General features: G+C 41.6%; 2 protein-coding genes across 3 annotated transcripts; one reads left to right on the forward strand and one right to left on the reverse strand.

Moving 5' to 3' along the window:
• Nucleotides 1-778: 778 nt before the first annotated feature.
• ATPSCKMT (ATP synthase c subunit lysine N-methyltransferase) lies at nt 779-8609 on the reverse strand (the record flags this gene model as incomplete). The annotated part of the gene is made up of 4 exons (XM_082015003.1): nt 779-1070; nt 4777-4827; nt 5938-6075; nt 8331-8609. 4 exons carry the CDS (start codon nt 8607-8609, stop codon nt 873-875), a joined length of 666 nt encoding a protein of 221 aa, XP_081871129.1. The 3' UTR covers nt 779-872.
• Nucleotides 8610-9465: 856 nt separating this feature from the next.
• CCT5 (chaperonin containing TCP1 subunit 5) lies at nt 9466-17497 on the forward strand (the record flags this gene model as incomplete). 2 transcript variants are annotated; one of them, XM_082015118.1, is made up of 11 exons in its annotated part: nt 9466-9570; nt 10420-10480; nt 10573-10737; nt 11252-11450; nt 12210-12402; nt 13354-13503; nt 13826-13945; nt 14355-14540; nt 15532-15669; nt 16056-16236; nt 17231-17497. In XM_082015118.1, the coding sequence occupies 11 exons, from the start codon at nt 9466-9468 to the stop codon at nt 17356-17358; spliced, it is 1626 nt and encodes a 541-aa protein (XP_081871244.1). In that variant the 3' UTR covers nt 17359-17497. The 2 variants fall into 2 exon arrangements, with proteins under 2 accessions (XP_081871244.1, XP_081871245.1); XM_082015119.1 differs by lacking the exon at nt 10573-10737.
• Between the last annotated feature and the right edge of the window lie 8585 nt (nt 17498-26082).

Consider the following 26082-nt stretch of genomic DNA (forward strand, 5'->3'; position numbering starts at 1 on the left):
GAAATGAGGCCTAATCAGATTTAACCGAGCTAGCCAGACCAACTAGCCCTAGAATCAGGGACAGTCTTCATTCATGACACATTCAAGTAAGCAACTCTCACCCATACCTTATCCACACAGAAGTGGTGAAGCTTCACTGACAAGTAGGTGACTTTTGAAACCCTTCCTAAATCAGAGAGGTTAGGAAAAATCACAGTCATCTGCGAAGTCTTACACCAGTAAGTGTTCAGTAGGAGCACATTTCTGTGATTTGGTCTTCACATAACAAGTTAAATAAGAACACATTAATATACTCAAGGGCTGCACTTGTGTTCATGAATAAGCAACTTGTTATATTTGCTTGTTGTGTCATATTCAACTTTTAAAAGTACACATTCAAGGCTGAGGGGTAAAACATTGGTATCATCATCATACTCAATCTGCATCGGTTTGACATATGCAGCATTATGCCTACTTGGCATACCTAATAAAGACATTTGGGGACCATGGCTCATTTGAGAAGCCACTTGCACACCACTTCCAACACCAATAGCAAATGCTATGAAAGCTCAGAAAGAATGCATACATTAACTTTTCCAATTTGAGCATTTTAACTTATACATATACTCCCCTTAACAGTAGTGAACCGTGTTTTATCCCATTTTCCATATTAAAGTTTTCTGCTTCTATAAAACTCTCTCAGAATTTTTACTAACTACTTTAAGCCATTTAACTACACCTTTCACTAACCTTTGTGTGTTTCAGATAACCAGCGTACTTCAGTTATTTTAGTGAATATGTATCTCTCTATCCTGGGGCTCTATTCACATTAATCTTATCTTTAACAGGTGAATTCAAAGTCAAAAATTTCAGTACAAAACCAAATTAGATGTTTAGGATTCTGTTTCTGGTGCAATTTCCACGCTTTTTGTTTCACAGTCTCTAGAATGTTTCAAATCATAGGCCCACACAGTGTCTATTCCCTCTCCAGTAGTATGATCTGGGATCCAGTAAGGGAAAGGAAAACGACAGGCAATGATTCTGGCATTGCATTCAAGTTCTTCTTCTAGCTTCTTCTCCAATTGTGGCATCTGTTGAGCAACAATAAAAAGATTTCAGAAGCAGTGAAACAGAAGCATTCTCTTTAGAATCTAATTCAAGTGTTCAAGAGAAGTCCAAGGTTTGAGGAATTTTTAGAAAAAAATCTAGGAAAGTATTAGCAATATACATTTTGGCTTTGATGAAATGACAAAGAGTATCTAAAACTAGGAAGTGCCCTGATTGGTGAGATCAAGAAAATCATAATCCTAAATTCTAAAAATTCAATCAAAACCCACAGATAATCCCTTAGATTAAAAAAAAAAAAAACCAAAAAAACCAAAACCACCACCACAAATTAAGAAAAGACTTTGCATGTTCCAATTCATTATCCTCTTCAGCAGGATTCTTTTCTGTAGAGAATGAGAGTTCAGCCCCCTGAATTTATACTACTTATGACAGCCCAAGTCGCATGAACTATTGTGTGATACTCAAAGGCCAATGACTCACAATTTCCAGCCTAACCAAGACAGATCTTGCGACACTCAAAACATCATAGGGCCAATAACCCAAAGCAAACATTCTGCTGTCACTGTATAGTAAAGTACTGGTATGTTAAGTACTACTGAAATTGAGCTTTGCTGGCTCCAGCCTGTTAAAACATGCACATTAAGTCCCCACAGCTGTACTGTATGAAGCGGCATACAACACTATGCAAGACTCCTTGGCTGAAGACCTACAATCTAGCTTTCCTCCATTTGCAAAACTGAGCAGAGATGAAAGCCAAGGGAAGTATCGCTACTCTTCCAGAGCAGAGCAACACCCTGCCCAGTCAGATTCTCTATCTCCAATAGGTACTTTGCAAATTCTGCTACAGATTAAGTCAGAAATGAATTAACACATCTAGACTTCAGAGGAATTTCTTTCCCACCCCAGATAGTGATTATGTTCTGGAAAAAATGAAACTTGATAGATTTAGCTATTTTTGTCCTTTGGAAAGGCTTCATGTTATGCTTAAGTAGATCAGTGCACATCTATTTGGAATTTCTTTTATTCTTACATACTGTGTCTATCTCAGGGAGTAATTATAACAGCAAGCTCCACAGGTTACTTCTATTACATGTAAAAAACTATTTACTTTGATATCATGACATAACACTTAGATATTAAAAGGTTAAAAAGACAGCAATTATTTACAAATACTGTTCAATTTAAGTCACAAAGGATACAAAACAAATAAAAAGTTAAAAAAATACAGATCATTATTAGAAAACAAGACTGACTAAAGAAAATGTGTCTCCAAAGGCTGCAGACAGTTTACACTATCGCATACATGCAGGGTGTACCTTTGATGTAACATCCTAGTATAGCTACATTTAAGCTTAGAAAGGAGTATTTTAGGAAAATCATTGTCATAGATCTAATATATCAGAGTTACCTCTGAATATTTAAGCATTCTATGCTCTGATTTAATCCATACAACAAATGCTTTTAAACATTTTTGCTACTGCATATTAAATAAACTAGAAAAACAAGCCCACTTTGGGATCTTAAATTGAGTTGAGACACCAGAAAAGGAAGGACCAAGTTGTTACAGAAATTACAAATATAGACATAGCCTAATATAGACATAGCCTAATTTTAATGAGTAATTATGAAAATTAGTGACAATTCATGTCTATATTAACTCAAATTAGAAAACTTCATCAATAGTTTCGCCAAAAAGAATTGTATCCTTGAACCAAACAGTCAGTTTTTAAGCTCTCTCTCTCAATAATATTAGGTGTTATAAACTGTATTTTAAATTAAGCTAGGGTTGGGTTTTTTTGGTATGTCTACCTAGATATACAGTTTATTAAATCTTTTGTACAATATATAAATAGTTAAAATACACAGAAGGTGCAAACATGAACACCTGGTAAGAGTTCTGTCATCCCTCCCTGAACAAGTAAAAGCCTCTCTGCAGTGACTCAAACACACCTTCCCCCAGACACCTGCATGAACAGAGAGGTCTTAGTCTTCCCTGAAGATCAGTAAATCCAGGTTCTGTAAGATAATCTTGGATATGAAATAAAAGAATTGTGTGACAGCATCAAATTACACCAGTATTATTAAAAAAGCTACAGAGATCTATTGCCCTCAGCAAAAGAGACAAAATGCATAAAAGTTTCTAGAAAACCAATTTAGTCATTCAGGAGGCTAAGCATTCACAACTTCTGAAGTAAATTTAAAAAGGATCATGAGCAAACTGATGTTCAGGAAACACAGGACTTCATATGTGTGGATCTTCTACATTTATGACAGTACTTTTATTGGGAGAATTTAGACTAGTATTTACGGCAGGTATTCTGAGCCCTACAGCTACTCTTTCTATCATAGCTGTTACTAATTTATCCCACTTTATACTACTAGATTTAAAGTTAAGTCAGTATTTCTGCTAGGTTTACTCACATTTTCCCAGGGCATTTGTTTATTTCTAGTTTACTGAAATAACTTTTTTTCACCTGCACTTTCTCCCCTCAGTGCAATTGGCGAATTTCTAACTGCAAATTCAAATAGTTACACTGCCCTCTCCCGGCACTCAAGCTAGAGAGCACATAACACCCAAACCCAGCAACATCTGTAGCACAAGTACCAGCACAGTTCTCACTAGTAAGTCACTCACAAAAGTAGGGGAAAAAATGCATTTTCACTTCAGTTTCCAACATGAGTTACAACCTGAGTCTGAAATGGGTATTTAATTCCAATGCTGTTAAAAGAAAAAGCAGAGAATAAGGAAGCTTTATTATGCTTCTTATTACTACTACAGAAATATTATCGGTGTATGTTGTAGGGTATAGTATCTCAAAGCTCTTTACTCATTTCATCCCACATCTGCCTTTGCAGAGGAAGAAGCAATACAGAAGCACTTATAGGATATTTCTGCTTCACTCTTCCATATGCATTCAACCTATATAGAACATTCTAATAATAACTCAAAATATCAAGTATATTTAGATCTCTAAGATTTTTTTATCTTTTCTATTAAAAAGAGGAAACTAAATCAAACTGATTTATAAAGTAAATGTAAAGTCTGACTGAGTTTATTGAATATATCGCTAAAGCAATCGCTATGCAACTCAATTTCTACAGCAATTTTGAAGAATGCATTTTCCCCAAGGAACACAATGAACATAGGTTACAAAGTCTTCCCAAAAGGCACAGAATTTCTGCACTTGTACTCTAGCAATTATACTTGAAGAATTTTTCTCCCTTCCTAAACCCTCACAGTCTAACACATGCAAAGGACTATTTTAGTATATCAGCTGCTGGCCTGTTTGAGGTGATCTGGGTTTTGGAGATGAACGGAAGCAAAGTTCAATGCTCTCCTCTAACAAGGTTCCCAAAAATCAGCGTAGCCAATTTCCTACTCTATCCTTTCCCTGCAAACTCCTCATTTTTTCAGTAAGAAAAACCGAAATTTTCAAGAACCAATCACCTTCCCTTCAAGCAACTTGAGCACAGCAGCTTTCATTTTGTTCTGAACTAATGGACAGAATGTCTCAAAAAAACATGTATACTTTTAGAGCTCCAGTCTGCATACTGTCACAAGTTTTACCAGGTTTTATCATGGACATTAACAAGCAACAATGAAATACCAAAATATTAGTACTAACTACCTTTGACATTCTGCAGGTTTGTTCATTTTGCAGATGAATGTACTAACACTGGATGCCTTGATATTAAAATAATTAAACAATGCAAAAATAGTGAACTTACCATTTGAGGTACCCCAAAAACAACAACATTTGTATAACGGGAAAAAGAAACCTGAAAGAAAATTTGAGAACAAGTCTTAATGAAAATGGCATTTATATTTGGAGAAGTCCTCACCATTCTTTTCCCCTAATCCCTCTAGGGGATGCTGCACTCCTTTCAACACAGATTTAGATCAAAAACAAGGAAGGAGATCCCCTATCAACATTGCATCACACAAACTTCCACATAAAGACAATTTTATATTGCTGAACAGTAAAAAACTTCTACTGCCTGGCCAAGAATATGGCACCAATTCTAGCAGCACAAGAAGTATCAGTTTAGAAAATATAGAAAAATAGATTTTACTCAGGGCTAAGTTTTTCCACAACTCCTATATATATTAAAATGAGGTTTGTTTTAAGTCTGCCCCTATTTTTGTTAAATGTTAGCTAGCTAAAAAACTTCCCAGGCATTCTAATGCTCAGGTTCTTCCAGTCAATGCCCTGAAGTTTTCCTATGCTGCTCTCTGAACAAAGCTAAAAACAGTACATTCACATTTTCCCCCAAAATTCCTGGTATCCACTTTACAAAATGCCATACAAGACAAAACACCCCACAACTTTTGACAGGAATGGTAGGGGAGTGGCCCACATAAATATGACCCCCCCCAAAAAAAGCACCTCACTACAGAAGCACTTGTGACTCAAATGATTGAAAAATCACAAAAAAATTCTCAGTCACGTGAATGTAAGTTACCTTAAAGCAACACTCAAAACCAGGTAAAACATTGCACAGCCAGAAAAGAACACACGTCTAATGAAGTGTCAGATGAGATCGTGATCTTGCACATTAGGTGAATAAGTGTCTTGTTACTGACTCCCCAGAATCAGCTCTCAGTGAAGCCTGACATTACAGCACCCCACATCATTCAACAGGCACAAGCATGACACAGTATGCTTGAGGCGCCTATACTGAAAAAAGACAGCACTTCACCCAAGCACAAAACCAGCAGAGCAGTGTACTGTGCTGTAAATCTAGTTTCTATAGCCTCAAGTAATTTTCTCAAAACCCAATACAGCACCCTGTGGCCAGTCAGCATTATGGTTCTTTCAAGAAAGTATCTCCAAATTATGGAAATCTCTCAAACATCCCAGGCTCATTCTTACATACTTCACCACCTACCTTCCATAAGTCTGAAATATAAAATTTGGTGTTGTGGTGTACCCCATCCCTCCAGGCACAGTATCTAGAGTACCAGACTAGCCAGGGATTTAATTCATAACCAACAGCTTTGAATCCCCTTTTTGCAGCTGCTATCACCTACAAGGAAGAAAATACATCTTCACTTAGAAAATGTATTCATCTAAACAGGAGCACACAGTTTTATTTACAATATAAATCAAAGGAATGCACTCTTCAAAGTCACTCAGGTTTTAATCCCCAACAGATTAGTTACAGAGAACAAAAACTCAAACTACATTTTACTATTATGACTAGTCTCATTGAAATGGATAGATATATTCAGGCAAACAAAATGAACCACTTAAACATTCACAGAGGAAAGCTGTAAGCCTGCAGTACATCTATGATTTACATAAAATTTTCATTTCACATAGTCATGACACTACCTTGGAATTAACGAGTACCAAAACTGACCATGGAGAGCATAATGAAATACGCAAGCAGAAATGCTCAAAATTAGGGCATTGCACTTATAAAAAGCAGTGATGGGTAGGCACTTGAGAGACCCCTGAATCAGAGTCAAAATGACATATCAATAGAAAGTAGAAGTAATCTGTTGACCTACATTTTAAAAAAACGTAGGTCAAAAAAATAAATGTAGGTTAAAAAATAAATGTAGGTTAAAAAATTGAAAAAAAAAAACAAAACAGCACACACAAATCTCACAGTATAGCTTTCATCCAATGCTAAGCTTCATACATCATTTTAAAAGGCAAATGGTAATTCAGATAAACAGGTTTTCAAAGCCACTCCTCTAAATTAGGCCCCAAGATTTAGAACTGTTAAACTGTATAGCAAGCGTCTCCAAACAAGATCCGAGCCTACACTTTTTTTAGAAAAAAAAAATTAAGGAAAATACAAAAGGCATCAGTTTCTAGAGTTAAGGTTTAAGTAATAATTTAAAAGGTTACTGCCAAGTTTTTAACCAGGAAGAGCCTGATGAGCTATAAATTACAGAACAGGCAAGGTGAAATCAGGAAGAAGTACATATTTCTTGCTACGACTTCTCAAACAGTGTGAAACACACTATCCAGATAATGCTATTAAAATAATGCATCTTCCATCATGCACACAGCATTACTAAAATAATCTGACATTTTTACCGTGCTTGGAAATAAAAATATGGTCCTATTTATCCACCAATTACACCTGAGTTAATGCTAAATATTTAAAAGCATCTGAACAGAAGCTCAACTTTTTTTCAGAACAGATGCATTAAGGCAACACCAAGCATTTCATCTGGGGCACCTGGCTCTGCAAGTAGTCTTCAGTCTCCATTTGGGCACATACATACAAATACACATATCAAAATTAAGCATGCAGTATCCAGTCAAATTAGGTGCCTCAGATGAGGGTCAACAGCCAGAACGCTGAGCAGAGGAGGCATCACAAACTGCAGCTCTCTTGTACCTAGACGCTTTTCTCTGTTTCCTATTGGGCACAATCCCTTCTAGGTCACCTTCACAGATTTGGATTTCCAAATCAAATTTTTTTAGTGTGGACAAATCGCTGACTCATTCACATGAAATACAGACAAAGGTAGCATTCAAGAACTTAAACTTGCTTCCATCAAAAATCCACTTAGTGTGCCATCCTGTTGCTAAAACTGACTTGACACAGATGGCTAGGAAATGGTACACAAAACATCACAACTACAAAAAAACCCCACACCATTCTCGCCTATACCCTCACCACCACATTTCACAAACAGGGGTTCAGACAATGTCCTGGAAGCACAGTATCACTTTGGCTTCAGTGATCCTCACTGTTTCTTTTGGTAATTATTCCAGTTTTACCACATTCATTTTGAAGCAGGGCAGCCAGCACTGCACAAAGGTGTGAAGGCTACAGTTCTAATACCAGGATTTTTATTTTTGTAATCATTTCTCATTCTCTTTTGTTCTGCTATCACCTTTATGCAATAAGCATAGAGCTGCAGTTCCAAAAGCACAATGCTATTTCATCTCACAGCCTTATGCGTTGTAGCTATAAACCTATGTGGAATCACAGCTCTTTGGGAATAACAATACCAATACTTTGATCACATCTTTTCATGTGAATGCAGTGCAATTCCCTCCAGCCAACAGGATGAGGTTACCATTTTGTACACTACCTTGCCAAGCTGCAGGTAAGACTGGAGGAAAAATATTGATTGCTCACCTGAACTGAATATAAACCTTTCTTAGCTTTGAGCTTTTTCGTAAGACTCAAGCAAAAAACATCAGATGCCAAAGACAAGACATTCATAAATCTGACAAAACAGCGGTCACAGCTAGAGCATTTAGCACTTCTTTGAGAGGCAACATAAAAGCAAGGCGATGTCCATAACTTACAATGCGGCCATCCCCACTACCAATGTCAACTAGGGAGCCACTTCTGTTTTCTAACATTTGCAGCACATTCTGGATCTGAGTGGAAGTTGCAGGAACAAAGGGCAGGCACACCCTCCTCAGGGCCGGGGTCACGAAGGGGGTGACCACAGCATAGAGTGCCACCAAGGTCCCACCGACACCAGCAGTGACCAACAGCCCCCACGTCTTCCTTCTGGAGCTGCCCTTGCAATCAGCCTGCAGGCCTGCTGGGTGGCTCTCGCTCACTAGCGCCTTGGACATCACACCTGGAAACAGACATTAAGAGAGTATTTTCTCCAATAGCTTTATTATGTGCTCTCTTAAGACTAAGCAGTGTATTGTATCAAACAGGTAAGACATCAGAAAAAAACCTATACCCCTTTAGCCGATTCCTAGACCCTAGGGAAATGTTACTATTGCTGCTTTCAAGAAGCTGAAGTGACAGGTTAATTTTTCAAGGGGGAAAAGCAGTTTCCACTGAATCCCGTAGTTCTTACCACCCGGCCGGACAGCAGCGCGCCCCGCAACAGCTCAAGGGCGCCGCACAGAGAGAGAGACCTCCCCACCACGGGCCGCCCGGAGCCCGCCCCTGAGCAGTTACTGTTCTTCCCTTCAGGGGGAACCTGTCTCCAGAGCGCACCACCCGCAGCTCCCAACCCATCCGACCGCCATACCTGCACGCAGCAGCTGTCGGCCGGCAGTATTTATAGGGGAGGGCAATACCACTTCGCTACACGGGGGGGGAGAAACCCTTCTGAAGGCGCTTCGAAGAGGAGTGGCGCGCACCCCTTCGCCGTGTGATTCTCCCTGTTCGTTCACGTCAGCCCATACAGCCCGCTACTGCCGCGCTTGTCGGCCGCATTCTAACTGATATAGTATCTTTCCCTCCCCCGCACCTAGGGGACGGGGCCGCGACCGCCGCGCAACTCCTACCGTGGCGGATGCTTCCAGAAAGGTCCGCTGGAGGCGCCATATAGGTCCCGCCCGCGAAATGTGTCGCGCGACTGCCGGCCGCGCAGGCGCGGAGCTGTACGTGAGCGAGCGTGCTGCGTCACGGCGCGGCGGGCGCGGCGGCATCCGGCTCGTGGTTGCCCGATCGGTGGGAGTAGCGGCAGCCATGTCGGCTATGGGGACTCTGGCGTTTGACGAGTATGGGCGTCCCTTCCTTATCCTCAAGGACCAGGAGCGCAAGACGCGCCTCATGGGTCTTGAGGCGCTGAAGGTGAGCGGGCGGCCGCCGGGGCCGCCGATCCGTCCGCGGGCCCTCGCTGGACGGGCCGCCCCGCGCCATGCTGCCGTTAGGGGTGGGGAGCGGGCGCCGCTAGGCCTCGGCGAGAGGATGGAGCCTGTTGAGACGAGGTGGTCCTGCGCTTGTCTTCTGCCCCATGTCAGGCGCAGGGCGCCTGCAGTCTGGTGTAGGTCCGCAGGTGTGGGAGGGATGGAGGTAGAGAAAAGGCAGCGCCCCCAGGGCTGGGAATACGCCACCCGCGGCGTTGGGTCTGTGAGGTTTCCGTGCCGTGAGTCCGCTTCTGCGTCGTGTGGCTTTCAGGGTCGTCTCCTCTGTGGGTGCGGCCCGTCCCCGGTCGCTGCGGGCGGGGGGCTCCCCGCAGCACCCCCCATTCCTTCCTTAAACCCCCTCCCCGCCTGAAGTTCGGTCCTTGTTCCCAAAAAAGGGCCGTGGCTGAACCAGGGTTACAGACAGCGAGTAGCAGTGGCCTTGTGCGAATGAGTGTGGCTTAAATACTGGTAGAACAGTGGAGGAAAATTATACTTGCTTTTCCTTTTAGCGTTGATTGCTTCTGTTTTAAGCCTTGGGGTTGTCATTTTAGCTGCTCTGCTTTTGCATGCTTTAGCTGTATAAGTGCAAGCTGTGCAAGAAAAGGCACAGGAAATGTTTCTGGCATAAAAACAACAGGTATATATTGATATATATTGCCTTTTTCAGTCATAATTGGCTGTTGCTAATTAACTTACCATATTTGCATTAGCTTTTTCTTCCCCTGTGTTTTTCTTAATTAATATTATGATTTTGGGATGCACGGTAATGATTTAACTTGTTTCTCTTTTATAGTCTCACATAATGGCAGCAAAGGCTGTAGCAAGTACTCTGAGAACATCCCTTGGGCCCAATGGTAATAACAAAATAATTTTAATGGTTCTTTCTCAGTAATAGTTTTTGGAAGTTTTCTAAATTTTCCTTCATGCTTTGAATGTATTTTTTTAGGCTTGGATAAAATGATGGTAGACAAAGATGGCGAGGTGACTGTGACCAATGATGGTGCTACCATCCTGAATATGATGGATGTGGATCACCAGATAGCCAAACTTATGGTGGAGCTGTCTAAATCTCAAGATGATGAGATTGGGGATGGAACTACTGGAGTGGTTGGTAAGAAAAGATCTTATATTTAACTTAGCCTTTCCAGCTTTACGATCAAGTTTCTTCAGCTATTTTACGAAATTTTGTGTGAGTAAAAGTAAGCTTTTCAGCAGCACATTTTTAGAGTATTTACTGTTTCAGTATTCTTGTCAGTTCTTGTGTTCAAAGTCTTTTAACCAGAAAGATGCTTTTCTGTCTTTTCTAAGTATGGCTACATTTGAAGTTAGTGTTGAGAGTCCTCTCTGTACTTTCAAAATTTTTCTGCATAATTTTCTTCTATAATCTTCTACCTGTCCCACCTTGGTGCCCGTGCGTCTTTTTGGTCTAAAGTAATGCAATTTCCTTTCTAAGCATAGCAAGTAGGAGGGGTTTTTTAGGGTTGGGGTTTTTTTTGTCATTTAAGAAACCTTGAACTGTTAATATATTACAGAAAAAAAATCAGGAGGTGTACTCTTTAATCTTTTGATAATGCATTAAAAAATCTGTGGAATAATAAACATTATTTTAAAATTTTGTTTTATAGTTCTGGCTGGAGCACTACTGGAACAGGCTGAGCAATTATTAGATCGTGGTATTCACCCTATCAGAATAGCAGATGGTTACGAGCAGGCAGCCCGCATTGCTATTGAGCATCTAGATAAAATCAGTGACAGCTTTCCAGTTGATCCACAGAACATAGAACCTCTGATCCAGACAGCAAAGACAACTCTAGGCTCTAAAGTGTAAGTCACAAAACCTTCAGAAGAATATTTACATTTCTCTTAAAAACACTTTGAGTTGAAAGGAGAAATCTTGGTGTTTGCTTGGTGTTTTGCTGGATTGTTAAACTGTTTGTGTTACTAGAGTGTCTGCTGAAGGTTCTTGGTTTGATTTTGGTGAATTCCTTGGTGGACTCATATTTCAGGATAAGAAATTGTGAACCCTTTTTCTCCAAGGGGCCAATTCCATGAAGTTAAACAGCTACAAAATCAATTTCATTCTGCCTGTTCTGATAGTTCTGTATTTATTCATCATAGCAAACTCTGAGAGTAGTGAATACCTTTTTAAAAATAACTGCATGTTATATTTCAAAGTACTTTTTTCTAAAAAAACTTTTAGGATAGTTACTGGATCCATAAGTCCATACATGTATTATATAAACTCGGGCATTGTATGGGCCTTCTTTGCAAAGCTGTTTTAACAGTGGTTTCTGTGACTTGAATGTTTCTTAGCAGTTAATTCTCCTCACTTGTTTAAAATCTGCTGCATCTTTGGACTATGACCACAAGACTATATAGACAAACCGTGTTGCATGTTCTGTTTTCTGCGATATTTAGCATTTTTTATTTCTGTGAGCAAATGAGCAGGACCCCCTCTTTTCCTGCAGAATAGGAAAGTCATTGTCTATAGTGATACTTTTTTCTGGTTTGAGATTGATAGAATCACTTTTTCTTCCAAGTTGTGGAATATAATGCAACTTTATTGTTTGTTTTTAAACCTAGAGTTAACCGTTGCCACAGACAAATGGCAGAAATTGCTGTAAATGCTGTACTGACAGTAGCAGATATGGAACGTAAAGATGTTGATTTTGAGCTGATCAAAGTACAAGGCAAAGTGGGAGGTAGACTGGAAGATACACAGTTGGTTAAAGGAGTGATTGTGGATAAAGATTTCAGTCATCCACAGATGCCTAAAGTAAGTGATTTCCCTGTGTATGTGTCTCTCCTCTCTAACGGCTTAAAGAAGAATGACTAGCCCACTCAAATGCTGTCCTAGCATTTCTTAAGTATTTAAACAGCGTTGTGGTTGGGTTTGTTTTTTCATCCATGTATCAACAGAGAAAGGGGAGAGGAGCATTAAATTTTTCATGTTGGAAGAGACCAAGTTAGAATTTACAGCCATCTTGGGAAATTGAGAAATGATGTGGGCGGCTGGGGAGTGGAAATCACTGTCCAACTAAGTGAGGACAAGTGGCGGAGTTCTATGCTGAAGCAGAAATAATCATCCATAGCGTGTAATGTGCTTAAGATGCTTAATGCAACTCGGTATCAAGAAATGCTTTTACCACTCTTAAGCTTTGTGAGTTGCTGTGTTGTCCTGCTTGGAACACCCCAGAAGCTGTCCTTTTATTGGTGTAGGTAAGGTCTCCAAGTCTTTGTGCAGCGTACTTCCAGAAAGGTGGAGGCACTTTAAAATTTTTACTGTTAAAGAATATTTTTCTAGTAGGTGACACTTTTTATCCTATAAAAAGGAAGACTGGTGGAGAATGTCTTATAATACATGAAAGGTGGCTGTGAAGATGAGTATGTAGTATTCTCAATGGTCATGGTGGATAGGAGGGCAAGTAATAGTTTCATTGAAGCTTTTTTCTGTTTTTTTTTTTAAACATCTAAACTATTAAAAAAAGACCAATAAATATTGTTAAGAGCTTAAACAGTGCCTTGAAGCTGTGGAATTTCTTTTATAAGTGGGTTAGAGAGACTTTTGATGGAATTGTTTGGGTATAGTTAGTTTCACTTTAGAAGCAGTCAGATGATGTTCAGGATTCCTCTTATCCCTGTGTCTTTAATGATATGTCTGTATGTTGTGCAAATACAAGAAAAAGGTGAGGTCAAAACTTTTTTTTTTTTTTTTTTAATCGTACAGGAGCTTAAAGATGCTAAAATTGCAATCCTGACTTGTCCATTTGAACCACCTAAGCCTAAAACCAAGCATAAGCTTGATGTCACATCTGTGGAAGATTACAAGGCACTGCAGAAATACGAAAAGGAGAAGTTTGAAGAGATGGTGAAACAGGTAGTCTTTATTTCTCTGTTTTCTATGTTTTTCATAGTCTTTACACAAAACAGCATAGTGCATTGATTTATTTCTGGAAACAAGCTAATAATCCTGATAGGAGGCAACATAGAAGCAGTTGTAAGGCTATGAATAAAGGTGAAGTTTATGTCAGTAAGAGATACACCCTGGTTTGAAATTTACTTTCATGTCTATGTATGCCAGATGATTCTCTTTCAGACTTGTGTTTTGAGAAAATTAGGAGAATTAAAACTGTAAAGAAATTGTTTTCCATTCCTGTGTTAGTTGTGATAAGAAGGTTGATGCTGTATGTTGCTTTCAGATAAAAGACACTGGTGCAAACCTTGCTATTTGCCAGTGGGGTTTTGATGATGAGGCAAATCACTTGCTGCTCCAGAATGAGCTGCCTGCTGTTCGTTGGGTTGGTGGTCCTGAAATAGAAGTAAGTAGAATCTTGTAAAATTGGGCTTTGTACCAGTTCTTAAACATTTGTTAAGGAATAGGCTGTGCCAGTTAAAACTCCAGGCTTTCTGGGTAGAATTGCATAATTGTGTATGGTAGGTATTGGCGAAAAATCCTTGGGGACTTGTGGGAAGAACCTACAGGGAATGGAATTAGGGTTTATAATTGGAGTGTACATATATTACTTGTTAAAAGTTTTATGTGGGTAGGAATGTTTTGGCTTTAGTCTTGCTGTTTGCAGAAACAAGGCATAACCTGAAATACTTTAAAGTGATGGGAAGATAATGTTTTGGAATAGACATTTGACAGATTCTCTTCCACTGGTTTTATGGTATGAAAAACATGATGGAAAAGTCTTTGCAAAATAATTGATGGTTGTTTAACTTCAGTTAATCGCCATTGCAACTGGAGGACGCATTGTTCCTCGCTTCTGTGAGCTCACGGCAGAGAAACTGGGTTTTGCGGGGGTTGTCCGAGAGATCTCCTTTGGAACAACGAAGGACAGAATGCTTGTCATTGAACAGTGTCAGAATTCCAGAGCTGTGACCATTTTCATTAGAGGAGGAAATAAAATGGTGAGATGCTTAGCTTGTTATGAGTGTTTGATACATAAGTTGCAGAATGTAGTTTCTTTCAAAAGCGTATTAAGTCTTACTTTTGTCTAAATTTTACTTGCAGTGGGGACAAATAGAAGGGGAGGAGGGTTGTAGGCAGTTGTGACTATGTGTTAGAAGTCACTTGTTAGATTCGCATCCTATGTTTTTGAATTAAAACTTTGTTTTCTCATTGTTAGACCATATAGTTCATAAATAGAGAAATAATTTTACCTGTGGATGTTTTCTTTTTTTTTTTTTTTTTTTCCTCATGGGAGGGTCACTTTTAGGAGTAAAAACATACTAGCATTTTTTAAAGATTTGGTTTTATTATAGACCTAGGTATGTCACTTCTGATTTAGTACTGTTTATGTAAATGAAAAAAACAAACCAACCACCTCCACTACCCCTGAATGAGACTATTTTAAATGCTGATGTGCTTAACCTGGTTCTTGATTGTACTACTACTGTTACATTATGGTTAGTATAGGTCAAGTTCTATTTTGAGTGAAAAACCTTAGGAAGAAAAGAACATAAACCCTAGTCTGAAGAGTTGTTTAAGAAAGCAAAAATACTTCTCTAAAGGTTAGCGTAACTTGTTAAATCCTTCTGCATCTGTTGAAGCTGGCAGTTCACACAAATTGCAGTCTGAAAACAATGTTGGCATTTGAAGTGTTTTGTGTCTTGGAAATATGCAAGATAGAAAATCTTTTCATGTAAGTTTTTGTCATTTCAATTTATAGATTTAACTAATAATACGGAAAAAGTGTGCGTTTTTTTATTTAGTCTCTGCCACTGGATGTCTAACATTTTATATTTTGAAATAGTATGTAGCATAGCACCAGTAGAGCGGCATTAGAGCCATGAAAAGGTCCTACGGTTTATTTGCAGTTTCCATTTCTGTATTAGGAAATATGTCTTTATAGCCTTCAGTTGTGTATGTTGTAAAATACGTGCTATTTTATAATTCCAGATTATTGAAGAAGCAAAGCGATCTCTTCATGATGCGTTGTGTGTAATCCGGAATCTTGTGCGTGATAATCGTATTGTATATGGTGGTGGTGCAGCTGAGATTTCTTGTGCCTTGGCAGTCAGTGAAGCAGCAGATAAGGTAAGAAAGGAACAGTTACAACTTTCTTTTATTTATGAAGGGAAAATAAGGATTAAGTGTGTCTTAAGAGATTCCAGAAAACTTCAAAGAGCTTCCAGAAAGTGTGTATTCCAGAACTTCCTGACATCCACTGATAACCAGTGCTTGAAAGTTTTATTCCACCTCTTTTTATAAAGTCATTACCATTTGTCCTTTCATGATAAGAGCAGTTTAAAATTGTTTTAATTTGCAAGCAGTTATCATCCAAAGGTATTTGTTCAGTTACTGAGATGCATATTGCCAAGAAAATCTGCATGTTGCATACCTATTTTTGTAGCTAGTGTGAAAATCTGCTTTGCTAACACTGGAGTTAATAGCTGTATGAATTTAAATTTCTTTTGCCGTAGTGCCCATCTTTGGAACAGTATGCTATGAGAGCTTTTGCAGATGCCCTGGAGGTAATTCCCATGGCACTTTCGGAGAACAGTGGTATGAATCCGATACAGACTATGACCGAAGTGCGGGCTAGGCAAGTGAAAGAAAATAATCCTGCCCTCGGCATTGATTGTTTGCAGAAAGGAACAAATGGTAAGAACTGCAGTGTGGAGAAGGAGGAGCATAACGGGGTTTTCTTTCTCAGAAGATCAAAACACTTACTCTTTTGCCTCTCAGCCCATTTGTTTTGTTTGTTGGTTTGTTGTTTTTTATTTAACCTGTGCATCACTTCAGTTATGAACTCTTGCCCCTTGTCATTAATAAATGGGAATGCAGGTGGAGAGAGATACGCATGTCTACCAGGTTGAAAATGCGTAATGGCTTGAAAACCTTTATTTGGTGGCAAGATTAGTTGAAGATGCTGACTGACCTTGTGATACAGGAATACAAGCTACTCACTGTGAGGCAAGAGCAGTCTGTGTTTTAAATACTGGAGTTTTAGTGATAGAGTTTACACTGCAGCCCTACAAACAGCCAGTTTCAGAAACAGCTTGTGAAGAAGGAAACAAAAGGTTAGAGATGTCTTTGTGTAGTGTTGTTCACACCAGCATGTATACATATATAGAATGTAACAAGCATGTGAAGTCGAACAACCCAATGTATGAAAAGTTATTTTTATCTGGACATACTCTTTTCACACTTTTATTGTGTTGCTTTTCTCAGAAAAAAGGTGGTAAATTTTGGATCACAATGTAAGGCATTGTGTTTATGTAAATTCATAACCCTTCTTTGAGGTGTTCTGCTTTACGGCATTTGAACTTACACTTCTTTAGTGGTTGCTCAGCCCTTAGGATACTTCTAGTATTTGTATATGGAAACTGTACTCTTCAAAAGCTAGTGCGGAAGGGTGAAAAAGTACAGTTGGGGAAGACTTAGTTGGGGAAAGAGTTTGGATCTTAATGTTCCAAGATCTTTGGTAAGCACCCAGATGTTAAGACTCTAGTTTGTACAAATTGTTTCTCAACTATGGTGGCCAAGAGTAATAATTTTAAACATTCTTTAAAATTACATGGAAATTACTGCCTCCTGTTAAAAGTTATATCTAGATTTGAGGAGGGTGTCTAATTCTTTTGCTTCTTTTTGGCAGATATGAAGCAGCAGCATGTTATAGAAACCTTGATTGGTAAGAAACAACAGATTTCTCTGGCGACTCAGGTTGTTAGAATGATTCTGAAGATTGATGATATCCGTAGGCCTGGAGAATCTGAAGAGTGAAGGTTGAAAAGCGAGAAACATTAAGGGGGCCACAGCAGTAGCGAAGACGGTAGTATTCTGATGCTTCATCTTCAGCTATTTATTTTGGACACTTTTTGTTTCAGATACTGTAACGGCTAATTGTTGGAAATAAAACACAATTTAGCACTGGTGGTTTCAAGACTTGTTTCAGAAATATCGTGGCATCTTTTCTTAGGTGTGAATATTGATAGAAAATTCCCTTCTTGAATGTATAGGGGGGAAAAAACATTGATAATGCAGTAATAAAATTCCATGCTTACTCCATCAGCTGCTTGAGAGCAAAGCCCATAGATTCTTATTGCAAGAGGTCTGTCACTCTTCAGTGAAGCAGGCAGAAAATTATTGTAGACTCCAGTAATTCTCGTACGTTAAATGTATCAAGTATGAAGTTTCACTCCGAAGATTTAAAGGACCTGTATTTCATGCTTCCTGTTGCTTCCCTTTTTCTCTTGTGGCACCCTCCAAGTGTCTTTCTGCTGTATGTGCAAGGAGGAGTGTTTTGCGGATATACACATTCAGCCAAGTGGAGTTTTTATTCCAAAACTTTTGTCTATGCTACCGCTTTATAAGTCCCAAGTATGATCTTTAGAATGGTAGAGTAAAATTTGAGTAAGATGCCTTGCTTGTGAAATTATTAGCAAAAAACAAGTGGTAGACCAGAACCAATGTCCATTTTTTTTGCAGGTTCAAAAGACAGGGAAGTATTGAATATTACTTGTGTTAACATTTCACCTGCATAGTTTAAGTTTCAGAGTATAGTAGTACAGAGGAAGCTTTCTTTTTCACTGAGCACTGTTAGCTAACACACAGGGGATGGGGGAGAGAATCATAAAGGTAGAAGTGAGAAAAACCGTGGGTCAGGATAAAGGCAGTTTGACAGGGAAAGCAAAAGCCGCACGCGCAAGCACAGCACTTGCCAGGGGCAGGCAGGGGTTCAGCCATGTCCAGCAAAGTAGGGTCTGTCATGTGTGATGGTTACTTGGGAAGACAGACGCCATCAGTCTGAACGTTTCCCTGGCCTTTTATCCCTAAGCACGATGTTTCACAGTGTGGGCTATCACTTTGGCCAGGCCAGGTCAGCTGCCTCGCTCTGCCCTCCCCCAGCCTCTTGTGTATCCCCAGCCACTGCCACTCTGTGGTGGTACAGCGTGAGAAATTGAGGCAGCTTGGGAGCTGTGCAAGCACTGTTCAGCAATAGCTACTTGTTGCTTTGTTTTCAGCACTTTTTCGGTCACAAATCTAAGGCACAGCACCACACTGGCTACTGTGAAGAAAATTAACTTCATCCCAGCCAGACCCAGTACACCTGTCCTGTCCTCAGGTGTGGATCCCATTGCCAAATAGTTTCAAAGCCTCACCTACTAACTCGGGTTTTTTTCAGTTATGTTGTCTTTTCACGTGGCTCAAGACACCTTTAAAATACGAGATGCCAAGAAGAAAAGGGCAGTACTGCGCACCACTTCCACCACTCTGCTTTGGGATGTCCTGACTAGGAGATGTGGAGGAGGCAGGGGAGGGAGGGCTCTACACAGGCAATGCTGCAGCTGGCGGGGGGAACCTGTGACGGTGCTCTGCAGGGTGTATGTGGGGTTGGTCCGCTGCAACTTGGAGCTTACAACTGGGAATTGTGGACAGATCTTCAGCATGACATGCCAGCGGTTTCTAAGGGTTGGAGCCCTCAGCACAGGAAAGACTGACCTGTTGGAGCTGGTCTAGAGGAGGGTCACTCCTGTGAAAAAAGGCTGGGAGAGTTGGTGTTCAGCCCGCAGAAGAGAAGGCTCTGGGAAGACCTTATTGCAGCCTGCCAATACTTAAAGGGGGCGTATAGGGAAGATGGGGACAGACTTTTTAGCAGGGCCTGTTGTGATAGGACAAGGGGTAACGGTTTTAAACTGAAAGAGGGCAGATTTTGCCTAGATATACAGAAGTATTTCCCAATGAGGGTGGTGAAACACTGGCGCAGGTTGCCCACAGAGGTGGTAGATGCCCCATCCCTGGAAACATTCCAGGTCAGGTTGGACGGGGCTCTGCGCAACCTGGTCTGGTTGAAGATGTCCCTGCTCACTGCAAGGGGGTTGGACTAGATGGCCTTTAAAGGTCCTTTCCAACCCAAACTATTCTATGATTCTGAGCATGTGTGAGCTGAAACCTGGTCAGAATTAGGTGATGGTGTGTTGGTTTTGTGGGGTTTTTTTCTTCCAAGGGAAGGTTTTGACTAAACTGCTGCCTAATTCAGAAGCCTCTAGGAACACAGGACAATTTATTTTAAGAATTGTGAAATCATGTGTTTTTGCTGATCTGACTTATGGAAATTAAAGTTTTTGTGCTCTGTATATAAATATTTTTTAATGTTCAACCAGATGTTAGCATGGAAAGTCTGCAGCTTGGTGATGGAACTTTGACAAAATTGTAAGAAAAGGAAGTATTTCTTTTTAGAGGCTTGTACTTCTGGTCTTCAACATAACAAACGTGTAGCATTATCAGCATTGTCAATAATTGTTGCATAGAGGCAACTGGAGGACAAATGACTTTCATCATAGCATGCAACATGCAATTGAACGTATTAAACCAAAATAATGGAACCAGTGCAGCTCAAACTGGTATACTTTCACAGCAGGAGTAATTGGATTTGTGCTTTGACAGAACAGTGGGAACACCAGTACTGTGATTTTCGTGCTGTGGTCTGCCTCTGGTCAAATGAAATGGAGCCAATGTATCTGAATAATGATAAGGTGGTGGGAGACAAGAGACAAACACTGCTATTCAAATTAATCACGGTGTGTTTGTAACCATCAGGAAGTAAAAGCCTTGGCTAGTCGTGTGTTTGGGCCACAGGCCCCACAGTCCCTTCAAGTACTGCTCCGCTGCTCGAGGGGAAATGTGAGGTTCGCCGCTGGATGGCAACACGGACCTGTCACTGCTGCAGCAGGCTGCCTCCCCAGTTCCTAAACGCAAGCCGCAGCAGCCTGGCAGCTCCTTCCCAGCATCACTGATACGGCACACGTATGTCATCAGCAAGACCTGAATCTTTCCGAATTAAGTGAAAAGGGCTCAGTTACCTGAGGTCATTTCATGACTGACCCCATGTGCCCCATTAAATCCCGGTTTTCGTATCTTCCTAGGACCCTTACCCTGGCCCTGCCTCTTTGTCCTGCTAGTTCTAGTTCCCCTGTTACCAGCCAGCTTTTCCCAGCCTTCTTCCTTAGTTAGACTGGATATTAGGAAAATTTTCTTTACAGAGAGAGTGGTCAAGCATTGGAACAGGCTGCCCAGGGAGGTGGTGGAGTCACCATCACTGGAAGTGTTCAAAACATGTGTGGACATGGCACTTGGGGACATGATTTAGTGGGCATGGTGGTGTTGGGTTGATGGTTGGATTTGATGGTCTTAAAGGTCTTCTCCAACCTTAATGATTCTATGATTAGTCTCTCCTGCTGTCTTCCCGGGCCTGGGCACCTTTCCTTCGACCTCTCGTGCCTCTGCGCTGACGCGACACTTGTCTTTGCAGGTGCGCGAGGCGAGGCTGCCGGGACCACAGCACACAGATTCCTCTCGTCCCTCCTGTCACACCCAGCCCGCAGCAGCTGTGGGGTGCCATGCACCCAGGGCTGGGCTTCTGACTTCAGGTGCGCCGCGGTGATTCAGAGGAATGAGGTCTGAGTGGATTTTTTTCAAGAACAGGGTTAAGCAGAGCTGTGAAGCAACATTCTTGTTTCTCTACAAACTGACGCCGCTTCATGCAAACGTATTTTTCCTTTGCTTAGGAAAAAAAATGCAGTTTGATCACTTCTGACTGTGTTCTGCATGGAGAAAGATGCCTCATAACGTGAGCAGTTCCTGTCCGAACGATCCAGTCTGACAAACTTACAGGCAACAACAGATAGGGTCTTAAATGGAGCAAGTCAAGCAGTCTTGCTAACATGGGGGTTTGCTAGCTCCCTCTGTAATATCAAGACACTTGGATATTAGGATACCTAGACCCAGACCCACCCACACTAAGCTAACTGGCTCCAGAACCTGCCCGGGCTGTATGTCTTTACACTGAAAGACATACATAAAAGCTGTACAGAAAAGAGGGCACCGTGGGAGCTGCTCTCCTCTGTGGCAGAATGACATGACCGTCCTTTGCACTGTTAAAAATTACTGTCTTATTGCCCATGAGAACTGTTATTACACCTCACCCCAAACTCCCACCCTCATCCAAGGAGGGATGATTCAGTTGTGAGGTTTGGGTCTGGGAGACTAGCCTGGTTTGTCCTCTCTCTGTAGAAGGACCTCTCCATTTCACATCTTGGAGGGTTTCCCGGGAACTCTCTGCCAGGGAACATTTCTCACCGTGTTAAAGAGCCAATTAAACGGACTGACAGTGTTTGCTTTGTAAACAACTCATCTCTGTGCTACAAGAGAGACGGATTGCTAAACTGAAATGACTGGGGGGTAAAGCTTCAGTATGTTCTCTGTGAGACGTTGACCCTGTGATACCTGCCTGGAGTACATGTGCTAGAATCCGCATCCTCGTGAGGTTCCTCCCTGAGCTATTTGGGGCCAGTCCCCGTGTGGTGGTGAGGTTCCTGCCTCACGGGAGCAGCACAGGCACTGAGAAACAGGTCTCTGCCAGCTCTCTGGTGTCTGGGTGGTCACAGAACATGGGGCACTGCTGCCAGGGCCCTGAGTGTGCTCCCCTTGTTCCCCCCCAGGGGTTTGGCTACCTGTGCTTAAGGCCAGCTCTGGCATGGCACAGCTGTGTTACCTTGAATCAAACTGCTGGGGAAAATGCTGGGGGTGAGAAAGCTCTGGGAGAAGGCCTCCCTCTTTCACTCAGGAGATGTTTTTAAGCTCAGGCCCATGCCCTTGCTCCTTGCCTGAGCTATGTTTCAGCTAGGCCTGTTCCTTGCTGATCCTGATTCCTGGCTTGTCCTTAGCCTTGCCTTGTCCAGATGGACTTTCTTGGTGATCTGGACTCTTGCCTGACCCTGTTCGCCATGACTAGACCTGCCCTGCTTTTCTTGCTTAGGTACAGTGGTGCCAAGGAGCTCTGGAGGCGAACAGTGACCAGACGTCTGGAAGGAACTGCTGGAAGGAGCACCTCAGAAGGCTGTTGAAGGAGTCCTTACTTTTCAGGACAGGCAGGAGGAAGATAGTTCTCCTGCAGTGTATGAACAAGAAGGGCTGTGCAAGCAAAGGTGGAGTGAGCAAAGGAAAGCTGGGGAACCTCAAGGAAATCAGCACAATCTGATCACTTGCTTACAATGAATGGTCTCACACTTGGGACTTTAGCCAGGGAAAGAAGAATAAACTGTTAGAATTAGGAAAACAATTGTCAGTGTGCATAGTGTCATCAAGGATTGATGAAGCCATCAGCTCTGTAGGATGGGGTACTACTATAAGCCCCCTCTCCTCTCAGAAAAGTTGAGTAGCTGAGTAACACAGGATTATAAATGCTCAGTGTGGATTCTATTTTTCTGTTTGCAGTGCTTTCTGCCAACAGGAAAAGATCATGACTGTATCATCTTAATCTTCAAAGTATCCCAATGCAGTGGCTGAGGAGGGAGCTGGAACAAGGAACTTCAAAATAGTAAGAGTGAACTAAGAAGCTGGACTCAGTGTGCCCTCACAGCCCAGAAAGCCAACTGTGCCCTGGGCTGCATCCAAAGCAGCATGGCCACCAGCTCAAGGGAGGTGATTCTGCCCCTCTGCTCTGCTCTGGGGAGACCCCACCTGGAGTCCTCCGTCCAGCTCTGGAGCCCTCAGCACAGGGAAGACATGGACCTGTTGGAGCAGGTCCAGAGGAGGGCCACCAATATGCTCAGAGGGATGGAACACCTCTCCTGTGAGGACAGGCTGAGAGAGTTGGGCTTGTTCAGCCTGGAGAAGAGAAGGCTCCGGGGAGACCTTCTTGCAGCCTTCCAGTACTTAAAGGGGGCTTCTGAGAAAGATGGGGACAGACTTTTTAGCAGGGCCTGTAGCAATAGGACAAGGGGTAACGGTTTTAAACTAAAAGAGGGCAGATTTCGACTAGATATACAGATGAAATTTTTCCCAATGAGGGTGATGAAACACTGGCACAGGTTGCCCAAAGAGGTGGTAGATGCCCCATCCCTGGAAACATTCCAGGTCAGGTGGGACGGGGCTCTGAGCAACCTGATCTAGCTGAAGATGTCCCTGCTCATTGCAGGGGGGTTGGAGTAGATGGCCTTTAAAGGTCCCTTCCAAGTCAAACTGTTCTATGATTATATGACTTCATTACTTACCTGTACTGTGGTCTTATCTCAGTTCCCATTCTATTTGGCTGGAGCTTCACTACTTCTCTGCCTCTACCAAAATCAGAGGAGATTTCTTTCTTCCTTCTCCGCACCAACTGGCTGTGCTGCCAAGGACTATATATTCCCTTCCCTGAACTCTGATATGTAGTCTGATTTTCAAATCTGTGGGGAAAAACACCTGCCAAGGACCACTAAATTTAAAGTTTCCATACCTGGCTACCTGCAGGCTGCTTTTAAGTCAAAATCTCCTGAAAGCTGGAAAATGTCTTTGAGGAATTATGACCATATACCTGCCCTGTTCTTATTTTTATTTTTTTTAAGATACAGGATATTGGATTTTATTAGACCTTTCGTCTGATGTGGTACAGGCATTCTTATTTTCTAAGTACAATTATGTTGACGCAAGCGTTTCAAAACTTGTGTCATAGCTAAAACTAGCTGATTTAAAGAACGAGGAATAACTGGCTAACACTGGTGAACTGGCAGATTGTTTCTGATTCTCGTAAGGCAATTGTGAAAAGTATGTAGCTGCCTAAAACTTTTAAAGAGGCCTTTAAAATGTACCTCTTTCCCTGGAACATTGTCCAGAGTTACAGGAAGAGTACATTCTTCCCATGCCCTAATTTCTGGCAGAAAATAAATAAGGTTCTTTTATATTTGGGTCAATATCGTACCACTTCAACAAGAATAAAGCTTCAACTCATTAAAATTTACAGAGATGCCACTGAAGCAGCATTGCTTTCTCTGTTAAAGTCTTATTATTAGTTGGATATTAAATGAACAGCCTTGAAAACATTTTCTTGAGTTCCCGTTTAATTTGAAATTCTTTCTTCTTAAAAGAAAAATAAATGTAACCCAAAGATTTAAAAGTCTGGTTTGAAATGAAAGATTTTGTGATTTCTGATACAGTATAGTGCCTTTTTACACCATGCGAACAAAACCATCTGTTTCTGCAAAACTCATAAGTAACCAAGTTGATTTCTCAAAAATTATATTTATTCCTTCACTCCAGATCAGGAAGGAGTGGTTTCGCTGCTGGCACAACCAGAGCCCATGTACACAGGGGAATATCTAGTGTCACCTCAGCTGCTCTGATCTCAGGTCATCAGGGCCTCAGACTGTCTCAGTTTCAAGAAGCTGCTTTGATTTATGTGCCTTATGGCACCTAGTTCTCAGAGTATCGTAAAAAAACTGTCCAACGCTAAAATTGCTGAGTTCCCACTCTCTAACTGGACTGTCTCGTGGTGAACTTCTCTGCCAGCTGCTCATATTCATCACTCACTGACCGTTCCCATCACCCAGCTCGCAAGTTGAAAAGCCCTCTGCAATCTCCTGACCTTTCTCCCACGTGTACACCCTCTGCTGCCTCCTGACAGGTATGTGTCCCTGTAGCCCACTGGCAGGAGCTGATGGTCCTCACACTCAGCTGGGTTTTCCAGTGAACGTAGTGCTTCTCCAAGGACCCTTGAACCACCTCTTGATGTGCTCGCCCCAGGTGGTCGTCGAGTCTCCCTGCTCTCTGCTGCTGTTTGAACTTGAGTCTTGGTCTGAGCTGACATCAGCTTGTTTCCTGTTTTTCACATCCAGCTACTGTGCCGGCTGGCATTTTGCAAGTGCCTTGACTAGACGGTTAGATATGAGGTCTGCTCATTAACACGTCTCTTGTAATTGGAAGAAGGCCAATGGCTGGGAAAGGCAAGTTTCCAGCACTGCCTTTCATTTAAGGGCAGCACTAATAGTTAAGGTTAAGTGAGTGCGAGTGCTAGTGACTGGGAATGAGCTCAGAGGGACAGAAGGTAACATGTGGCCAGCACTGAGAAAGCAGGAGAGACTGAAATGACTGAAAACCCTTTTGACTGGAAAGATCCTTTGCTGGGTAACTTCGGCACAGAGTGGCAATGGGACATCATCTTAATACTGGTTGTGCCGCCTCGCTTTCCGGCTATGTTGACTCAGCTCCTAAGAAAAGCTACTGCTACAAATCCCATGGGAGCTCTGTTTCTGACTCCTCAGGATCTGGGTCAGGTTCTCGTTCTTGCTCCTTCATCCTGGGACCATGCCAGTGCCCAGGAGATGGACAGATCAGAACAGCCTTGTCTTCTCTTCCTTGACAATGAAAGTTTGCAGCAATTTCTTCTCTTTTGCTAATACAGAAAGTATGTACCTTCCAGCTCCTGCTTGTTTAGGATGAGCAGAAAGCATAAGCAGAGATTTGCATTTTTCAAAACTGAGCACTGAGTACTGCTTCTGAGTAGAAGTGCAGAAGCTAATGGGGCCAACAAAGTTCAGTGGATGTTTAGCAGTGATTTCATTTCTTGGCTGAAACTAAGCATGGGAGAAGATGTAACTCAGTTCTGGAGGGAGCAGTTTAGAGCTGGTGGAAAACAGGTCGTGTTACTAAGTCCCCGGCAAATCTGGATTCCTGAGGCAGGGGTTAGCG

The sequence above is a fragment of the Phaethon aethereus genome (genome assembly GCF_964289735.1).
Source record: "Phaethon aethereus genome assembly, chromosome: 2".
Classification (NCBI taxonomy): domain Eukaryota; kingdom Metazoa; phylum Chordata; class Aves; order Phaethontiformes; family Phaethontidae; genus Phaethon; species Phaethon aethereus.